The 18,700-nt window shown below is 40.3% G+C and overlaps 1 protein-coding gene across 2 annotated transcripts in view; it reads right to left on the bottom strand.

Annotated features, from left to right (window-relative positions):
* The window catches only part of FAM120A (family with sequence similarity 120A), a 115,961-nt gene that overhangs the window by 81,454 nt on the left and 15,807 nt on the right, over positions 1–18,700 (bottom strand). For both annotated transcript variants that reach the window (XM_059888995.1, NM_001098905.1), the window contains 2 exon segments: positions 10,308–10,554; positions 7,025–7,107 (listed from right to left, as the gene is read on the bottom strand). In XM_059888995.1, the coding sequence (XP_059744978.1) occupies positions 7,025–7,107; positions 10,308–10,554 (330 nt within the window).

Here is an 18,700-nt window from a genome sequence, read left to right as displayed (position 1 = left end):
ACTCAGTCATGCCCAACTTTTTGCAACCTCATGGACTGTAGCCCGCTGCTGCTGCTAGGTTCCTCTATTGATGGAATTTTTCAGGCAAGAATACTGGATTGCTATTTCCTTCTCCAGGGGATCTTCCCACCCCAGGGATTGAACCCACGTCTCTTGCATCTCTTGCATTGGCAGGTGGATTCTTTACCACTGAGCCACCTTGGAAGCCCTGAATTGTATTTTAAAGGAGTAAATTTTATGACATGTGATTGTATCTCAATAAAACTGTTATAAAAAGAAAATTTTTAAAAACATTCTAATCAGGAATGGCAGTTTGGAAGTAAATTGCCAGCAAATCCCAGTTTTGTCACATCTTCCTGGCCCCAGATTGCGCTAGTATCAAGAAAAGTGACCTCTTTGGTTGAGTTGCCTAGAAGTGCCCAGGGCAGAGACCACTGGCAAGGTGAGGGGTATAGGTGCACGCACCCAAGACACAGGGTCAGGAAGCTGCCAACTGAGCCACATTTTCAGAAGAAGTGATCTCTTCTGTTAGAGAGATGGAGACGACCTATTTAGGAACAATGCTGAGGTTCTGGACCCAGAGGGGAGAAAATACACTTGAAAGTGTCTTCACACATTTTAAAAACCTGAGGATATGTCACTTAATTAACATACGACTAGAAGATCCCAGGTCATGAGAAGAAACAGAAACCAAAAGTACTCCAGTAAGCTTCCTTTTGTTTAACTTACCCTACCACTCACCACCGCAGGCATGAGAAGTCAGCCACTACAAACACTGTATCTTTCAGACGGCTTTTGGACCATGAATCTCTCTCTCCTCCTGACCAGGTTACGCATTTCTGCTCACTCAGGAAGAGTTCTGCGGGCAGGCACAGTCCCTACAGAAAGGAGCTAAGCTAAAAGTAACCCTGCAACTAGGAAACACAGACTCCTCCCATGACTCTGTCCCTCTTTCCCAGCAAAATGACTTCTGTCCGAAGACAGAAAAGCTATTGAGTCCCAGTGATCCCAGAAGATTCCCTGGGAACACCAAGCTTTCCATCTTTACTCTAAAAGCAAATGGGAACAGGTAAAGAAGCTCAGATAAGATACAAATAAGCAAACATCTTTTGAGTTCAGTCTCGTATTTTCCATCTAACGATTCCTTATATAAATTTTAAATGAGCAAAGAATAAAACTTCTTACCTAAGTTTCCACGACCTAAAAGCTTACATCCCAGCACCATGAACCTGTGTGCTGAAATTTCATAGACTGTTAATAATGTGCAGCTCACTGAATGCATGACAGTGTAATAATAATATTAGTAGGGTGTACATTTTAGAACAATTTTAGAGTACAAATATCAATCTGTTAAAAGTGGTTCTCTTCCAAGAGTGAAATTATAAATAGCTCTCATTTCCACACTGCATAATGGTTGAGTTTTTCAAGCTTCTAGGCCCCTAACAATATTTTCTCTAGAGCCCCCAAAGTCCTTGGGTTTTAGGAAGTACTTTTTAGCTCTTATGATACAATGACTTTTTGAGGAAAAAAAGGTATGAGTTAACTTCAATTAACACTAATATACAAGCAGGAATTCCTTCTTTAGAATGTCCTATAGTGCCCATGCTGCCACCTCTTGCAATGCCTTAAAAGGTAGAACTCTTAAAATAAATGAAGCCCATCTTTCTCTTCATGCACAATTTATATTCAACTTTCTTTCAAAAAAGATTCCAGAAAGTCCGATCACCAACCTCACTCTAGTAAAGTTGCACAGTATGTTAGATATACCATAAAACTTCAAAAGGCCTGAAATCATGCTGCTCTTCTCTCTGGAAGCTGGCTCCATGATGTGAAACCCAGAGAGGGGCCATGCGGAGTGGAGATGAAAATCACTGCTTGGCTGGACACTGGTCAGCAGGTGCTACCCACAGAGCCCCTTCCGGGAAACCAAGAGAGAAGAGATCCTTCAAGTCCCGGCTTCATTCTGAGGGCCCACTGCAAGCCGTGTCATTTGCCATGACTTGGAGAATGCTGGGGATGTGTGGCCTGCACGATGAGACATGACGGCTCTTCTGTCCACCTCCACATTCCTGGGGACCCTGACATGCTACTCTCCCAGAACCAGACTCCCTCCTCCCCAGGGTCAAACGCCACATCTTGTCCCTAAAGACATTTGTAAAAAGGATTACTCAGTGACTTTGGGTGGCAGACAGTAAGATGTAAACATATAGAGATAACTTTTAGTAAAATTCTAAGTAAATTGAAAACAAAACGTTCCTGAGGTGACCTGCTAGAGTGCCGTGGTATACAGCTGCCTCAGGGAAAGATACTGCTGGTAAAGGAAGGTGACTAAAAAGTAAATCCAAAGGCAGAGGTATAAGCACTAAAGACTGTTTAAATGAGAAAGAGACATGCACAAGAGCTAGGACTCAGATTTTGAGAAGAGCCAGAAGCAAGCAAGAAGTTTTCAAGGAGACATTTTAACTGGACGCACACAGGGAGGAGTTCAAGAGAAACCAGCACCTGCCTGGCCTGTGGCTGATGGGCAGAGCTGGGCTGGGGCAGTGGGGTGGTGATGGTGGCGTGGGCAGTTGTGTCCAGGGGAAGGTCTCTTCTGCCCACTTGCCACAACTGGGGAAGTGGTATAGAGAGATCAAAATAGAACCTGAAGAGCTATACAGGAGAACAACACTTGTAGGAGATCTAAGGAGAGGAAAGGTGAGCACAAAACTTGTAAAGGGAAATGACAAAAGGACTCTGGGGCAGGAAATACTTGGGGGTCATGAATGACTGACAGGGATAAAACTCAAAATACATGAAACTGAATATGAAGTTTGGGAACACAAAAAGCATCAAAATGAATACAAAGACCTGCAACTTATGATTAACTTAGGAAAACACTTTCAGTTAAAAAATTCAATGCCAAACCCAAATAAAAAGTTCCATAACTTTCAAGGACTCAAAATCATAAAACCATTTTTAAAAATTCAAAAAAGCACATATAAAAAAGGCCCTCATTTGGCACATGCTTATGGCCAGGAGGTGCTCCTAAGCAGAGCTGATCACCTAACATCCCAGAGGACTCCCACTCCTGCTTCTGGAATGTGATGTGACTTAAAAAGGGCTCCTGCTGTCCTGAAAACAAACGAAATATACTTTACTTCCAAAACAAAGAAACTTTACTCCCAAAACTAAGAAACTAGAAGTTCTTAACATGTAAACAAGTATTAAAAAGCTTAAAAACTTGACTGGCTGCCTTAACTTCCTCTTTTCTACTGCCCTAACTTGATTTTTAGGTTTTTAAGTATGTTTAGTATTGCATGCCTACTCTAATGAGCACTATCCCTGATTAATAAGACAGCACAAAACAGAATTCTGCTCCCTTCCTAGCCTTCTCTGTGGGGATCGCCTCATGATCCAACTGCCTCAGCTGTTCATCACCAGCCACTCCAGGTTCTGCTTGTGCTTCTGAATCCAGAGCCCCAGCCATGCTCTCCTATTGGCCCAACCAGCACTGTGGATGGTGATGGCAAAATGTTGACAGGGATAAGATTATGACATTACACGTTAAGGGGGGAGTTGAATTTATTAGATAATAAGTTCATATAACACCAACCCTCTGTGAATAATAAACTAGTAGATATGAACTCAGTGAAACACTTCGGCAAAATAAAGTAGGAAAAAAGGAATGCTTGAAATCGGGGAAGCAAAATCAAGTATCCTTAAAAACTGTATACAACATACTCTGTTGAAAAGGAATAAAAATCATAAGAAAGTTTTATAATCAACAACTAACCAAATTTTCAAAAGATGTAGTTAATTGTATTACTGGGAAAAAGAAGCAACTGAAAAAGCAGATGGGTACACACAATTCTGAACAGTAGTAACGTTCATGAGGGAAAAAACCATATTCAATATCCCCCAGTCTAGTTACACAGAGTGAGGTCAGAAAGAGAAAAACAAATATCACATATTCATGCATATATATGAAATCTAGAAAAATGGCACTGATGAACCTATCTGCAAGGCAAAAACAGAGACACAGACAGAGAACAGGCATGTGGATGCAGTGCGGGGAGGAGCGGGCAGGAGGGATTGAGAGTAGCACTGAAACACATACGTTACCATCTGTAAAAGAGAGAGTGGGAAGCCGCTGAGTTATACAGGGGGCTCGACATTGTGCTCTGTGACAGCCTAGAGGGATGGGATGGGATGGGATGGGGTCGCGGGTGGCTGGGAGGTTTGAGAGGGAGAGGACATATGTATGCTTATGGTTGATTCACGTTTTTGCATGGCAGAAGCTGACACAACATTATAAAGCAATACTCCAATTAAAAAGAAAAAAAAAAATCCCAGTTTTTGTTAAAATGATACTACACACAAAAAACTATATAAAAGGTCAAAACACAAAAGTTTTGCAATTTTTTAACTCAAAGCCAGACGTTTCACTTTTCGTAATGTCACTTTAAAAAAATCCTACAACTTATCAAATCATTGAAAAATTATGTTGCACTGCTTTGCTATTATGCTATAAAAATACCTAGCTAATATTTAAAATACACATGTTGACAGTGCAAAAACTTTGATTTTTTAAAAAACCCACAAGTGGATAGGAATCTGCTGCCAATGCAGAGGACATGGGTTTGATCTCTGGTTCGGGAAGATTCCACGTGCCCAAAGGCAACAAAGCCCATGTGCCACAACTACTGAGCCCACGGCCTCAACTACTGAAGCCTATGCGCCTAGACCCTGTGCTCCACAGCAAGAGAGGCCACTACAGCGAGAAGCCTGCACACCGCAACGAAGAACAGCTCCTGCTCACCGCAACGAAGAACAGCTCCCGCTCGCCGCAACTAGAGAAAGCCTCTGCTCACCACAACTAGAGAAAGCCTGTGCACAGCAACGAAGACCCAACACAGCCAAAAATATGAGTAATTTTAAAATACACACACACACAAACAATCCTACAAACAACTTCCAGAGAAAACAGAAAAATGTCAATGTGGACTTATATTAAATGACATTAATTTAGTTGATGTGATAACAGTAATATAATTAAGAGATTACCCTTATTTTTAGGTGGTGGTGTTGATATAAACCAAGATATTCCCAGGTGGCTCAGTGCTAAAGAACCTGCCTGCCAATTCAGAAGACGCTAGTTCAATCCTTGGGTCGGGAAGATCCCCTGGAGTAAGAAATGGCAACTCAATCCAGTATTCTTGTCTGGAAAATTTCATGGACAGAGAAGCCTGGCAGGCTACAGTCCACAGGATCACAAATAGTTGGATACGATGGAGCAGTAGCAGCAGCAGATATAAACCAAAGTTTTCACAAATAAAGTGTTATGATGTCTGCAACTTACTTCCAAATAGTTGAGTTAAAAAACAAACACACAGATACAAATATACTTTACAGCAAACTGTTAACAACAGGTGAACCAAGGTGATGGATATATGAATAGATATTTTCTATTTCAACTTTTTATATATTTTTATTAACAAACTTAGGAAAAGTATGTGATAATGATGCTTGTGACCTATCAGTGGATTGAGTTGGTTTTCCAATAATGCTTCAAACAGTTCCTCACTTCTAACCTCTGACACACTAAATAAGGCGAGTTCAATTTAAACATATGTATACAGTCTGGGGATCCTGGAAGCCTCTCACTCACCCCTGCTACTCAAAACAATACAAACCTTATAAAAAACAAGCTTTCATTTTGTATCAACTTATAAAAGCATACTGTTTAATAAGCTAATGAGCATAATACTTCTGAGTCTACCTGATTTCAGACTCTACTTTTCTCATTCTGCAAGTCATTAATGGTATCACCAGGAGCTTGGAATCAAGTTTACAAATTGCAGTACTTTGTAAATGAAAACACACATGAAGAACATTCTGGCCAAGAGCAAATAGAGAGCTGTTTTCCTTCAGGTGGGGAAAAAAAAAAAAGGCAAAAGAAAACAAGTAATCTCAAACAAAAGGAGAAAAACTGACCTTCCAACAGAAGCTGAAAAGCCCCATACCAAGAACTGTTAGGATAAAAAGGAAAACATCAGGGCCCATCAATAAGAAATGGAAAAAATAGGGTTCTAGGCACCAAGGAACAAGATGAAAGAGGCAAGAGAGGAATGTCACCTGAATTCCAAGTATCACAGTTTGCTGTAAGCTAAACACTGAAAATCCTATTTGGAGGACAATTCTGGCAATAGGAAAACACGCATTCAGAAACCACTCTATGCAACCTCCCCATTAGCACAAGGAACTGAGGCCCAGGCTGCCGGCCAGTCTAGGTTCAGAATTCCCAACTCCCTATGTAATCAGTGGCAGCTATGACCACAACGCTGACAGCAGAGAACACCACACCAATTTACCCAGCAAAGGGAATTCGGAAAATCACAGGAAGCCGCTCACAAATACAAGTTCCCTAGTGACTCACAGCATTCCACTACTATGCTCACATCACACTGTAAACCCTCCCACGTTAGAAAATCAAAGTTAAGTGCTTCTTCTTGGATGTTCATTACTTCCACAAACAGGAAGGGGAGAAAAATAAGAAAATAAATATCGACGAAACAGTACAAATAGACCATTTTTCTAATGAACTTGGGTCTCCTCAATCACTCAAAAAGCGTTAAAACTATAGATTTTTACAATATTAGAAAATCAGTAAGAAAATTATGAAATTTATCAAACTCTGCTAAGATATTGATCCATAACAGATGATATTATCTATTGAAAAAATAATATTTGTAAGAAAAGAAAATACGTAAAAACTTTAGCTAAGAAATTTACACCTATCATGAAGAATTCATCTAAGGAAATTTTTAAAAACATTTATATATATTTCCCTAAAATATAAGTGCTGGGAACAATATAAGGTAGGTTCTTTGTTTTTTTTTAAGGCAGCACAGATTCTGAAGTTAGGCAGAAGCATGATATTGCTAATTTTGTGGTATATTTCCTTCTACAATAAAGAAACATTACTTAGATTATGAAAGTAAAAGGAAAAGCAACAAATGTTGGAAATAAAATGAATTTGTACCTTAAGTGAAGCTAGTGGATGTTCTGGACCAAGTAAACTCCAATGAAAGGAAGCCAGATCTTCATCAGGTAGAATGTGATTTCCTAAAATACAAACAGGGATACCACAAAAGCCATTACTGACACAGGGGAAACAATATCACTGCATGTTATAACCTGTAGATTATCTTTGTTAGTTTTAGACTTTGCAATATAACTCCTTAGGACCACCTCATTTAATACACCGCACAGAACTTCCACACAGACATTGAGAATATTTCTTCATCTTTTAACACAAAACATACAGCAGACCAATCTCTTGAAGCTGCTTCAAGTACATTTCCATTATAGGCTTAACAGCATTCAAACTGAATAAACTGCATAAAAACCTAAGTAACTCCCCAGCACAGTATTAAGGTCAATCTGACAATGCCAGATGCCAAATACCAATCTGATACAAGTTTTCATGTGTTTATGAGAGACTATGGCTCAAACTGCATTCTGTGAAGTAGGTTCGACAGCAGATGCAGAATCTACACAGTTATAAAACCTAAGGTTAAGTGACAATGCTTGCAGTTTGTGACACGGATCAACACCCTCCTCCTCAAATTTCTAGCACCACCCACAAAATAGATGTACAAAGCACGGACTGCACTACCCCCAAGAAGTGTCCGTCAGCTCTCTGCATATCCCCGGGACTATGTCACAGGTAAGAACTATATTCAGCTGAGGAACTACATTTTTGGGGGTAAACATTTTCCCTTCAATATAATGCTTGGATGCCTGATATACTAACATATTTGTTAGTTGTTTTGATACAATTTAAAAGCAATAATTTCCTAAATAATTCTGTGATTTGTATATTATGATTTAGTCACCTCCACACTAAGCAGATGCATTACTGAGCTGCTAGCAGAAGGCAAGACAAGGTGAGCACGTCTCAGCATTGCTACTCCTAATATGCTAGACACAGACACGTGACACAGGCTTGCCGAACTGTCACGACATCCACGAGAGCAGAGCCAGGCCCAAACCGTCAATCACTGAGTTCTGTATTGCCTTCCTCTGCTCACAGACAGTGCAGAACATCAGTGTGAAGTATAAAGCATCTGAGATTTGTTTTTGAAGCCACTATCTGAAAAAATATTAAGCCAATTCCAACATCAAGTATAGTCTGTTAAAACTTGGGCCACAGACTTAAATGAGTATTTCACTCAACTTTTCTAAAACAAAACATCTTATATTGCTATGCTTTCTATTACAAAAAGGAGAAATTATACTTTCTATTTTAAAAAAAGGAAAAATAATATTTCTCATATGAGGACACTGAAATTTTCACACAAAATCTAAACTAAAATGCTCTAAAAATGCTCACCCAATTAAGAGTTTATAATTCGCCTAAATTTTTTGAAGAAATTTCAAGCCTTAAATTAATTCATTACTAAATTATTCACAATGTTATTATTTTTCATTTCTTTTAATATTTCATAAACTATTAGTTGGTATTATCTCCCAAGAAATTTATTCAATGTTTCTTAAATAAGATAAACAAATGCCCTTCCCAGGGTAGCTAAGGTATCCATATTCTAAAAGTATGCAATATTCCCATTCATTTAAAGTCAATTAACATGCCCAAGTCAATGGGTATAACATTTAAGCAAATACGAAACTTTTCATGTGTCCATCCACTTCATCACTTTTTAACATTTGAGGAAATATCCCTTTATATTTTAATATCTGAAAACATAAAAGTACTATATGCATTTAGAAATTAGGTTTTAATCCTCTGAATCCCAAGTCACAAGAGTTCAGTAAGAAAATGGACAGAAAATAGCCAAGTACTAACTTAAAGACATGTATTTGAGATTGGATCCAAATAAAGACAACTTGTAAAATCAGAATTATTTTTTTATTAATTTGTAGTTACACAATTTGAAATGTTATCACCAAATTACATATGAAAAATTATGGCTCCCTCACTATAATTTCTAGTTGTATAAAACTCTTTTGGAATGTTTATTGAAAAATCTGCTAATTAGAAATTTCTAAAAGAACCCACAATATAGTCCCCCTTGTAAGCACAACCAGATCCTGTTGCTAAGCATTGCAGAATAAAAACAGAGTGCAGTAAGATCTCACTTTTTCTTAAGACCACACATCTCTCAAAGAGGGCCTGAGTACTCCCAAACAGCTCTCAATCTCATCACTGAAGTTCTTGGGTTTTACTCACAGAAGGGTTTTGCTCAGAACACACTTCACATTTTTAACAAACTCTCAGCAAACTAGAGCCAGATACTCAAGTAGCTAAGAGACATGCACAAGAAAGGGAAGCTGACAGAAAAGATAGAAATAACTATAAACTACAGACATAAAGTGATAAATGGATTACCTATTACCAAGTTGGACTTCCCTGGTGGCTTACCAAGTTACTTTAAAGAGAAAAATTTATATATAAAATCTTAGTTAAAACAAGATTTCATCCCTTCTAGATATTCAGCATAAAGAATTTCTCCAAGGGAGTTTTTAAAGATATTTATACATTTACTTGGAGAAGGCAATGGCACCCCACTCCAGTACCCTTGCCTGGAAAATCCCATGGGCGGTGGAGCCTGGTAGGCTGCAGTCCATGGGGTCGCTAAGAGTCAGACACGACTGAGTGACTTCACTTTCACTTTTCACTTTCATGCATTGGAGAAGGAAATGGCAACCCACTCCAGTGTTCTTGCCTGGAGAATCCCAGGGATGGGGGAGCCTGGTGGGCTGCCGTCTGTGGGGTCACACAGAGTCAGACACGACTGAAGCGACTTAGCAGCATACATTTACTTAAGATGCAGCCTTTGGAAACAAAGGTAGGATAGTTTATTTCTGTTGTTTTCCTTTTAAAGTAGTGAGAATCCTGAAAACAAGGGGAACACAGAACAGTGCTAACTTCACAGCAAATTTTCTTCTGTAATTTGTGTCAAAGGTTTAAATGTTTTTCACAGTGAGAACATATTAGCATTTGTGATTTTTAAATGTTATTTCCCCGAAACTTTAAGAGCATTTTATCCCCAAAGTTAGTTTATTGGCCTAGACAAAACAATACATAAACAAACACTTAAGAACAAAAGAAGCACATACATTATCAGCAAAAAATAATGAGTAAAGAATGTTACTGAAGAGAAGCCCATTCCCTGGTTTTCTAAAATTTAAGACACAATCCAAAATATTCTAGCACTGAAATTTAAAAAAAAAAAAAAAAATCAGTATGTTCCTGATACACAGAACTTGTTCACAAAATGAGAGAGCTTTACACTGCCACTTACCTAACAGAGCGGCAAAGATAGGGAAGCGGTTTGGGTTCAGGTCCAGCTGCTTGGCAACCTCATGCATCAGGTACTGGCTCGTGGTCAGACTCTTCCCATTCCGGCTCAGTTTTAGGGCGTGGGCACTGAAGTAGTAGGGGATGTTACACAGTGCATAATCAGAGTCGTATGCAACCAAGCCATGGAAGCCGTTTTCTCTGCAGAAACCGATCACTTCTTGATGATGGTCCTCAATGCTCTGTGCAACCTGTGCAAGTAAGAAGAGCACTTCATCAGAGGCCAGTACCACTGCAACATGCGCTCTATATGCAGACATATTTGTACAGAATCTGCAACTGCCAGATATGGAAGATATGCAAGAGAGCCAAATAGTCAAACTGCCATAATAAAGTATGAGGCACATTGCTCAAATAAGAATTTCAGTAAGAAACATCTCTGGTCAGTAACTTATGATCCCAACCATACCGCAGATTAATTTTCAATTCTTACCAAATTTGAAGATCACCCCATTTAAAATTATACAACACCAGGTGGCCCCTGCGACAGTATTTTGAAGGAAGGGGATCGGGGGGAGAAGGGGAAGACAGAGGAGGAAAATGAAGTGAGAAAGAAGGAGACAAAGGGAGAAGTCAGACACTCTCAGTGAAACCAAAATAATTTCTTCAAAGAAGATCACAGCAAATAGGTAAAATGATCAGAAGGATTTTCTAAACAAAAATAAAAGCCAAGTATTATCCATCACCTATCTGTCTACTAGTTAATATAGATCCTGAAGCATTGAGCATATGGGACAATAACAATGAACATGTGTTCAGTTCAGTTCAGTTCAGTCGTGTCTGACTCTTTGTGACCCCACTGACTGCAGAACACCAGGCTTCCCTGTCCATCATCAATTCCTGGAGCTTGCTCAAACTCATTTCCATTGAGTTGGTGATGCCATCCAACCATGTTATCCTCTGTCGACCCCTTCTTCTCCTGCCTTCAATCTTTACCAGCATCATGGTCTTTTCCAAAGAGTCAGTTCTTCCCATCACGTGGCCAAAGTACTAGAGCTTCAGCTTCAGCATCAGTTCTTCCACTGAATATTCAGTACTGATTTTCTTTAGGACTGACTTGTTTGATCTCCTTGCAGTCCAAGGGACTCCCAAGAGTCTCCTCCAACACCACAGTTCAAAAGCATCAATTCTTCAGCACTCAGCTTTCTTTATGGTCCAATTCTCACATTTCTTTGCTGACAAAGGTCTGTCTAGTCAAAGCTATGGTTTTTTCAGTAGTCATGTATGGATGTGAGAGTACAGAAAACTATAATTAAAAAAATTCTAAAATTAGGCCAGCTGCATCTAGAAATGATAATCTTCGAGTCCATGCTCTCTACCTCAAATCACTTTATTATGTAGAATTTTATATTTACAGCAATGTCTTAAGGCATTTAAAAATCACCAGTGATTCCTGTTTTCCAGACATCTTTAACATTAAGTCTGCACAATCTCCTAAGAGGTTTTTGAAATGAAAAGAGATTGTAAGTACCATTCCCTTGCTCCACTCCCCTCACAGATCTAGAAAAGGTGGCATGGTTCCTTGCTTCATAGAATCAGATATCCTGTAAAGGAGATTATGGTTACATAGTTGCTAAGTCATGTCCAGCCTCTTTTTGACCCCATGGACTATACAGCCTTTCAGGCTCCTCTGTCAAGGGGATTTCCCAGGCAAGAATATTGAGTGGGTAGCCATTCCCTTCTCCAGGGAATCTTCCCGACCCAGGGATTGAACCTGTGTCTCCTCCTTTGGCAGGCAGATTCTTTACCACTGAGCCACCAGATGGGGCAGAATTAAAGGTATGAGTTGAGTCAGTGTATAATGTATGTTTTGCAAGAGAGTTTATTAACCTATTCTTCTGGGAAACTGAGGCTAAGAGCAGTTCAGAACCTAGCTCTGCCCAGCTCTAGGACGAGAGCAGTCCAGAGACATCCTCTCTGAGCACCCTTTGTCTACATGCCTCACAGCATATTACCTCATTACCCTCATAATAACCCTACAAGGGGAAAGGAGCCAGCCCTGTGTGGTCACTCAGAAGGGTGTTCAACAAGCAGGGGAAGAGCAAGTGTACTGGCTCAGACGTGAGTGTGGTATCTGCAGCCCCATCCTAGTGACCCAGGGGTAAGCAGCAGGTGATGGAGTCACAGCAGGCGGGACAGGTCTATGGCAGGTTTTCAAGGAAGGCTACTGGCAATGCAAAACAACAGGCAATACATTTCCAGAGCTGCAAAGCACTCATACTCTTTGATGCTGCAGTAATCTTACTCCAGGAAATACAGCCTAAGAAACCAACCTATCAGATAAAAAAAATGCTGGGAGCATAAAAAGGATGAAGGTAGCCTTCTATGGGAAAAATAATATTAAGGAGCTAGGCAAAGACAGAAACTACACAATGTTGTGAAGAAACCTGAGAAAAGCTTGGAACAAAATATTAAACAAAACCATTTCAGAACACAATATTCGGTACATACAACCACAAAGGAATAAGCAAAAACTGACACGGTGGTTCAGGGTGGTGCAATTATGCTTTTTTAAAGAAAAAAACTTTTTTTCAAAGAAAAAGGCCACCTCTATGCCACTGCCCTGGGGTCAAATATTCCTCCTTTCATATCCATCGCTCACCAGACAAGGCATACAACTTGCTCATCTGTGTATCAAGGGTCTAGGTTGGTGCCTGGCATACAGTAAAAACTACTTAAGAAATGAAAAACTCTGGGGGTTCCAGTTCAGAGGCCCCCAGTCTTTAAATTATTTATAAAGGTTAATAGGATAAACTCTAATCAGTAGAAACCAACATCCATCAGAGCCTTATAGAGTAGTTTCATCTATCTGGAGAGAGTGGGATGTAGCACTTTTCACAGTCATTTCCTTCTTCTACAGACTCTTTCCCAAACACAATTCCCTGTTCATTCTGAACACTTGATTTCAGACTGGCATTAAAAAGTGAGGTAAATGAACTATTAATAATTCACTACAAGACTAATTTGCAAGTGATTAACAATATCTTTTTTACCTTTTATTTTGTATTGGGCTATAGCCAATTAACAATGTTGTGACAGTTTCAGGTGAACAGCTAAGGGACTCAGTCATACATACACAGGTATCCATTCTCCCCCAAACTCCTCTCCCATCCAGGCTGCCAGATAACATCAATCAGAGTTCCATGTGCTATACAGTAGGACCTCGTTGGTTATCCATTTTAAATACAGCAGTGTATACTGGTCCATCCCAAACTCCCTAAGTATCTTTTACCCCATCCTCCTCCTTCACCCTAAAACCATAAATTTGTTCTCTAAGTCTGTGAATCTGTTTCTGTTTTATAAGTTCATTTGATTAAATATCTTAATCCTCTCCCAAAGCACATCTAACATGAAACAAATAGTTGTCTGCTAGAATTAATCCCCTAAAACAAAAGATAAAGGAGCCTGCTCAGTCGTGTCTGACTCTTTGCAACCCCATAGACTGAAGCCCTCAGGCTCCTCTATCCATAGAATTCTCTAGCCATTACCTTCTCAAGGGGATCTTCACAACCCAGGGATCAAACCCAGGTCTCCTGCATTGCAGGAGAATTCTTTACCGTCTGGGCCACCAGGGAAGGCCGATTAATCTCCTAAAACAAAAGATAAAGAAATCCCACCCTTAAGAAAACAAAGACTTCAAATCTAAAGCAAGGTATATAACTGAATCACTTTGCCGTACACCAGAAACTAACACAACACTGTAAAGCAAGTGAAAGTCGCTCAGTCTTGTCTGACTCTGCCACCCCATGGACCATACAGTCCATGGAATTCTCCAGGCCAGAATACTGGAGTGGGTAGCCTATCCCTTCTCCAGCAGATCGTCCCGACCCAGGAACCAAACCAGGATCTCCTGCACTGCAGGCGGATTCTTTACCAACTGAGCTATCAGGGAAGCAAATCAACTGTACTTCAATAAATAATAAACATAATAAAGCAAGGTCAAGCAATCTGTGCCCTTTGCTCATCTTTCATCCTGTTCATCTTTCCTATTTCAAGTACCGTGAGTGATGGGGAGGAAAACCAAAAAGTCCAAGTTCCGGTTCTGGCTTGATGCCCAACCTATCTGGTGAGGAAGGTAAAATTCATGAATCTTCAAGGTTCTTTCACCTTCTAAAATTCTAGTATTCTTCCTTACTAGTTAACATCTATTATGCCTTTATCTGAGGAAAGGCTACATGGCATTAAGAGTCACAGGGTAACAGAAATGCAAACTTTCCTAGTGGCTCAGTGGTAAAGAATCTGCCTGCCAATGCAGAAGATGCAGGTTCGATCCCCAAGTCAGGAAGATCCCCTGGAGTAGGAAATAGTAACCCACTCCAGTATTCTAGATGGGATAATCCCACAGAAAGAGGAGCCTGGCAGGCTACAGTCCATGGGGTTGCAAAGTGTCAGATGTGACTGAGTACAGAACATTAAACATAAAATCCTTTTCAGTAAAGGAACAATGGAAGTATGGTCTAACAGTTACTCAATTAGGAAAATAAAAGCCTCACAGAACACCTAAATGAAAGAGTCTGGTTGATGAATACAACATGACTCTACATTTGTACAAGCGCACATCACTGTACACCTCATACACGGAATAAACTTTAATATGCACAATGTAAAAAAAATTAGCCAGCAGTCAGGAATGCTAGGCCCGATGCAAACTGACAAATGTACTGAACTGTACTGTAAACTGTCTGTCACAGCGGTGCCGGTGAACAACTCTGCAACCATTTTCACATGTGTCAGGTTGGGGTAAAGGAATGGGAGATGATCTGGGTATCTCCCTGTCAGAGAATGGGGTTACAAATGTGCAAAGGGAGGAGGCTAGCATGCTCCTGTGGTGTTGGGCTAGCCATGGAGAGATCCACAGATGACAACACAGTCACAGAAATCATCAGAGGTAAGCATGTGCACGTGGGCTGGTCTATAAACACACACATACATCTCCTATCTGTCAGCAGAGAGCCAAGAAGCAGTCACTCCAGGAGAAAGAACATCTATACTCCAATCGGGTTTCTAAATACCATTCTCCACTAAAAGGGACCAGAGCCTTTGGGAAAAAAGTGGGTAACGCCAGGGCAGAGAAGTCCAAGATGAGCCTGGGACATCTACCTTGTGGTGCCAGGAAGGAAGGTAGTGATCACAAAACAAAGGACAGGGTATGTCAGCGGCACACAAAAGCCCACCTGAAAGATGCCCAATGACCAAAGCTGAAACAATCTGTGCTACAAAACAAATAATGTAGTGCTGGGTATAACCAAAGTGTACAATGAACACGTGAGTCGATACTGATACAAATACATGAAATAAAAGAGACAACTCTTTCCCCAGAAGAATTCAAATAGTAATGTAAAACCCCTTCCCAACAGGTGCCATTTAACCCCACCCCTCCCTTGAATGTATGCTGCACTTTATGACAGCCTCCAAAGAACCAAACCAGCAAAGGGGACAACAGACGTGACACCGAGCAGATGCCTGTAAATACCACTGTACAGGCACTGCGTCCTTGCAGCATTCTCCCCAGATCACAAGAACACATCGGACAGCTCAAACTGCAGGCCAGCCTACAAAATGCCTGATCAATTCTCCCGAAGTGTTGAGGTCACACAGAGACTAGCAGAAGCCAGAGGTCACCAAGGGAGACAAGATGCCTAAAGGAAACAGGGAATCCAAAACAGATACGGGTGGAAAATGGAAGATATCTGAATGAAATACATAATGCAGTTAATGGTACACTTGTTGTTGTTCAGTCACTCAGTCATGTCTGACTCTTTGTGACCTCATGAACTGTAGCACGCCAGGCTTCCCTGTCCTTCACCATTTCCCAGCGTTTGCTCAAACTCATGTCCGTTGAGTTGATGATGCCATCGAACCATCTCCTCCATTGCCCTCTTCTCCTGCCCTCAATCTCTGCCAGCATCAGGGTCTTTTCCAATCAGTTGGCTCTTCACATCAGGTGGTCAAAATATTAGAGCTTCTGCATCAGGCCTTCCAAAGAATATTTAAGGTTGATTTCCTTTAAGATTGACTGGTTTGATCTCCTTGCAGTCCAAGGGGCTCTCAAGTTTCTTCTCCAGCACCACAATAAGAAAGCATCAATTCTTCAGTGCTCAGCCTTCATGGTCCAACTCTCACATCCATACATGACTACTGGAAAAACCACAGCTTTGACTATACAGACCTTTGTTGGCAAAGCGATGTCTCTGATTTTTAATACACTGTCTAGGTCTGTCATAGGTTTTCTTCCAAGGAACAAGCATCTTTTAACTTCATGGCTGCACTGACCATCCACAGTGATTTTTGAGCCCAAGAAAATACAATCTGCCACTGTTTCTACTTTTTCCCCATCTATTTGCCATGAAGGGATGGGACCAGATGCCATGATCTTGGTTTTTTGAATGTTGAGTTTTAAGCCAGCTTTCTCACTCTTCTCTTTCACCCTCATCAAGAGGGTCTTTAGTTCCTTTTTGCTTTCTGCCATTAGCAATGGTATCATCTGCATATCTGAGGTACCAATGTTAATTTTTTTAGTTTTAATACTTTTAAACTATTAACTAGGATGTTAACATGTATGGAAGTTGAGTGAAGGACATTTAGGAACTCTCTGTACCATTTTTGTAACTCTTCTATAAACCAAAATTATTCCCAAGTAAGTTTATTTTTAAAAGAAAAAAAAAAAGTCTGCAAGAGACTGGGAGACTGTTTTAAACTATTTCATCAGGGGAACAAAGCACTGAATGGCATGAAAGGCAAAGTCTCCAAGAGTCTATCATATGAAAACATAACTCTGGGTCCCCAGACAGTCCAACTGAGGGAGGTAGGAAAGCCCAACGCAGATGGCATAAACCTATGAATGGATGGATAAAATCCAACAACCAAGAATACCTGTAAGAGGTCCAGTGAACAACTCTTCAAGACTCACATCAAAGAGCCTGGTAAAGAATCTGGGGCAGAGAATTGGATGGGATGAAAAGAAGACTCAATGCAAGGTGTGGGTGAAGATAGGAAAATGCCTGGGTTGTATCAAAACAAAGCCTGAGAGGCAGTTATTTAATTAAAAATAAAAATTAAATTCTAGAGACTAAGCTTCTGAGAATCAGGGTCTAAAAGGTATCTGTTGTTCTTTCTGCTCTGAGTGTGTCTCTATTCTGGTCCGAACATCTCCCTCTCCCGCTTCCCGTCTTATCTGCTCTATCCCTGTCCCTCTGTCTGTCTCTCCAATTCCCTAGCCTTCCAGCTCCTGGCTCAGACTGGGCACATGATGTTTAATGAACACGCTGTGTCTAGTTCTTAATTCTTATTTTAGAAATGAGTAAAAACTATCAAATACAATTGGGAAGATTATTTCAATTTGGATTCCCAAAGAGTATAAAATAAGCTAAAAAATTAAGCCCTGAGACCTACCTACTTCCAGGTGATAAAGAAGGGGTTAAGGCCTCCTGTCAGAGTGAGCCACACTTGGAATTATGCATACCTTCTTACAGAAAACCCCAGGCTAGGAACCAAAGACCACCCACCACCTTAAAAGGCACTAGGCCTTGACTGATCTTTGCCATGGCTGCCATCACCACTGCATCAAAATGCGACTCCAGATCAAGGGTGTGAAACCCTGGAGCTCCTGTGTACACAGCATAGAGCAGTCAGTGTTGACTTTTGATACGTGTTTTGGTATCACAACCAGGCTGGGAACCACCAAACATCTCACCTCACCTCTCCACCCAGAAACACGGCGTCACCAAGAAACACAGTGTATACAAGATCTTCAGTAGAAGATCTTCATGTTCAAGATCTTCAGTAGTTGGCAAAGCGCCCTATATTTGGTCCCAATGAAGTACTTCATATTTAGCTAGGGGTAACTTTATGCTACTATATTTTTGCCACAGAATCTTAGGTAAATCTTTTTATCTCAACAGTTTTAATTTTCATTATTAAAAAGGCAGATATATCAAAAATTCACTATTTTTTACAAAGAATAATGACTAAAGAATTCTCAAGCTACTTTGCAAATGTATTTATTTATTAATGCTGAAAGCAGCTATGGGGAAAGTCCAGTAAGAATGAAAAAGTAACACTGTTCCTTACTCCTAATCTCCAGTGAAGAAGCACTTGTACAGTGAGGTTTTGTATCTCTGGCACCAGGTAGGTGAACTCCACTACCTACTTCCTGTACTTCCATCTCTTCATCTGTAAAAATAATAGTACTCCCCTACCTTAGAGGGTAGCCGTGATGACTAAATGAGTTACTACACATAAACAGCTCAGAATCATTCACAAACAATAAGCACTCAACAAATGTCAGCTACTATTTACTTTTAGTAAGCTCTGTGAGAAAGGATCTGCTTCTTCATG

The sequence above is a fragment of the Bos taurus genome, chromosome 8 (genome assembly GCF_002263795.3).
Source record: "Bos taurus isolate L1 Dominette 01449 registration number 42190680 breed Hereford chromosome 8, ARS-UCD2.0, whole genome shotgun sequence".
Classification (NCBI taxonomy): Eukaryota; Metazoa; Chordata; class Mammalia; order Artiodactyla; family Bovidae; genus Bos; species Bos taurus.
The sequence above is the reverse complement of the archived record's forward strand: the minus strand, read 5'-3'. Positions and strand labels throughout refer to the sequence as shown.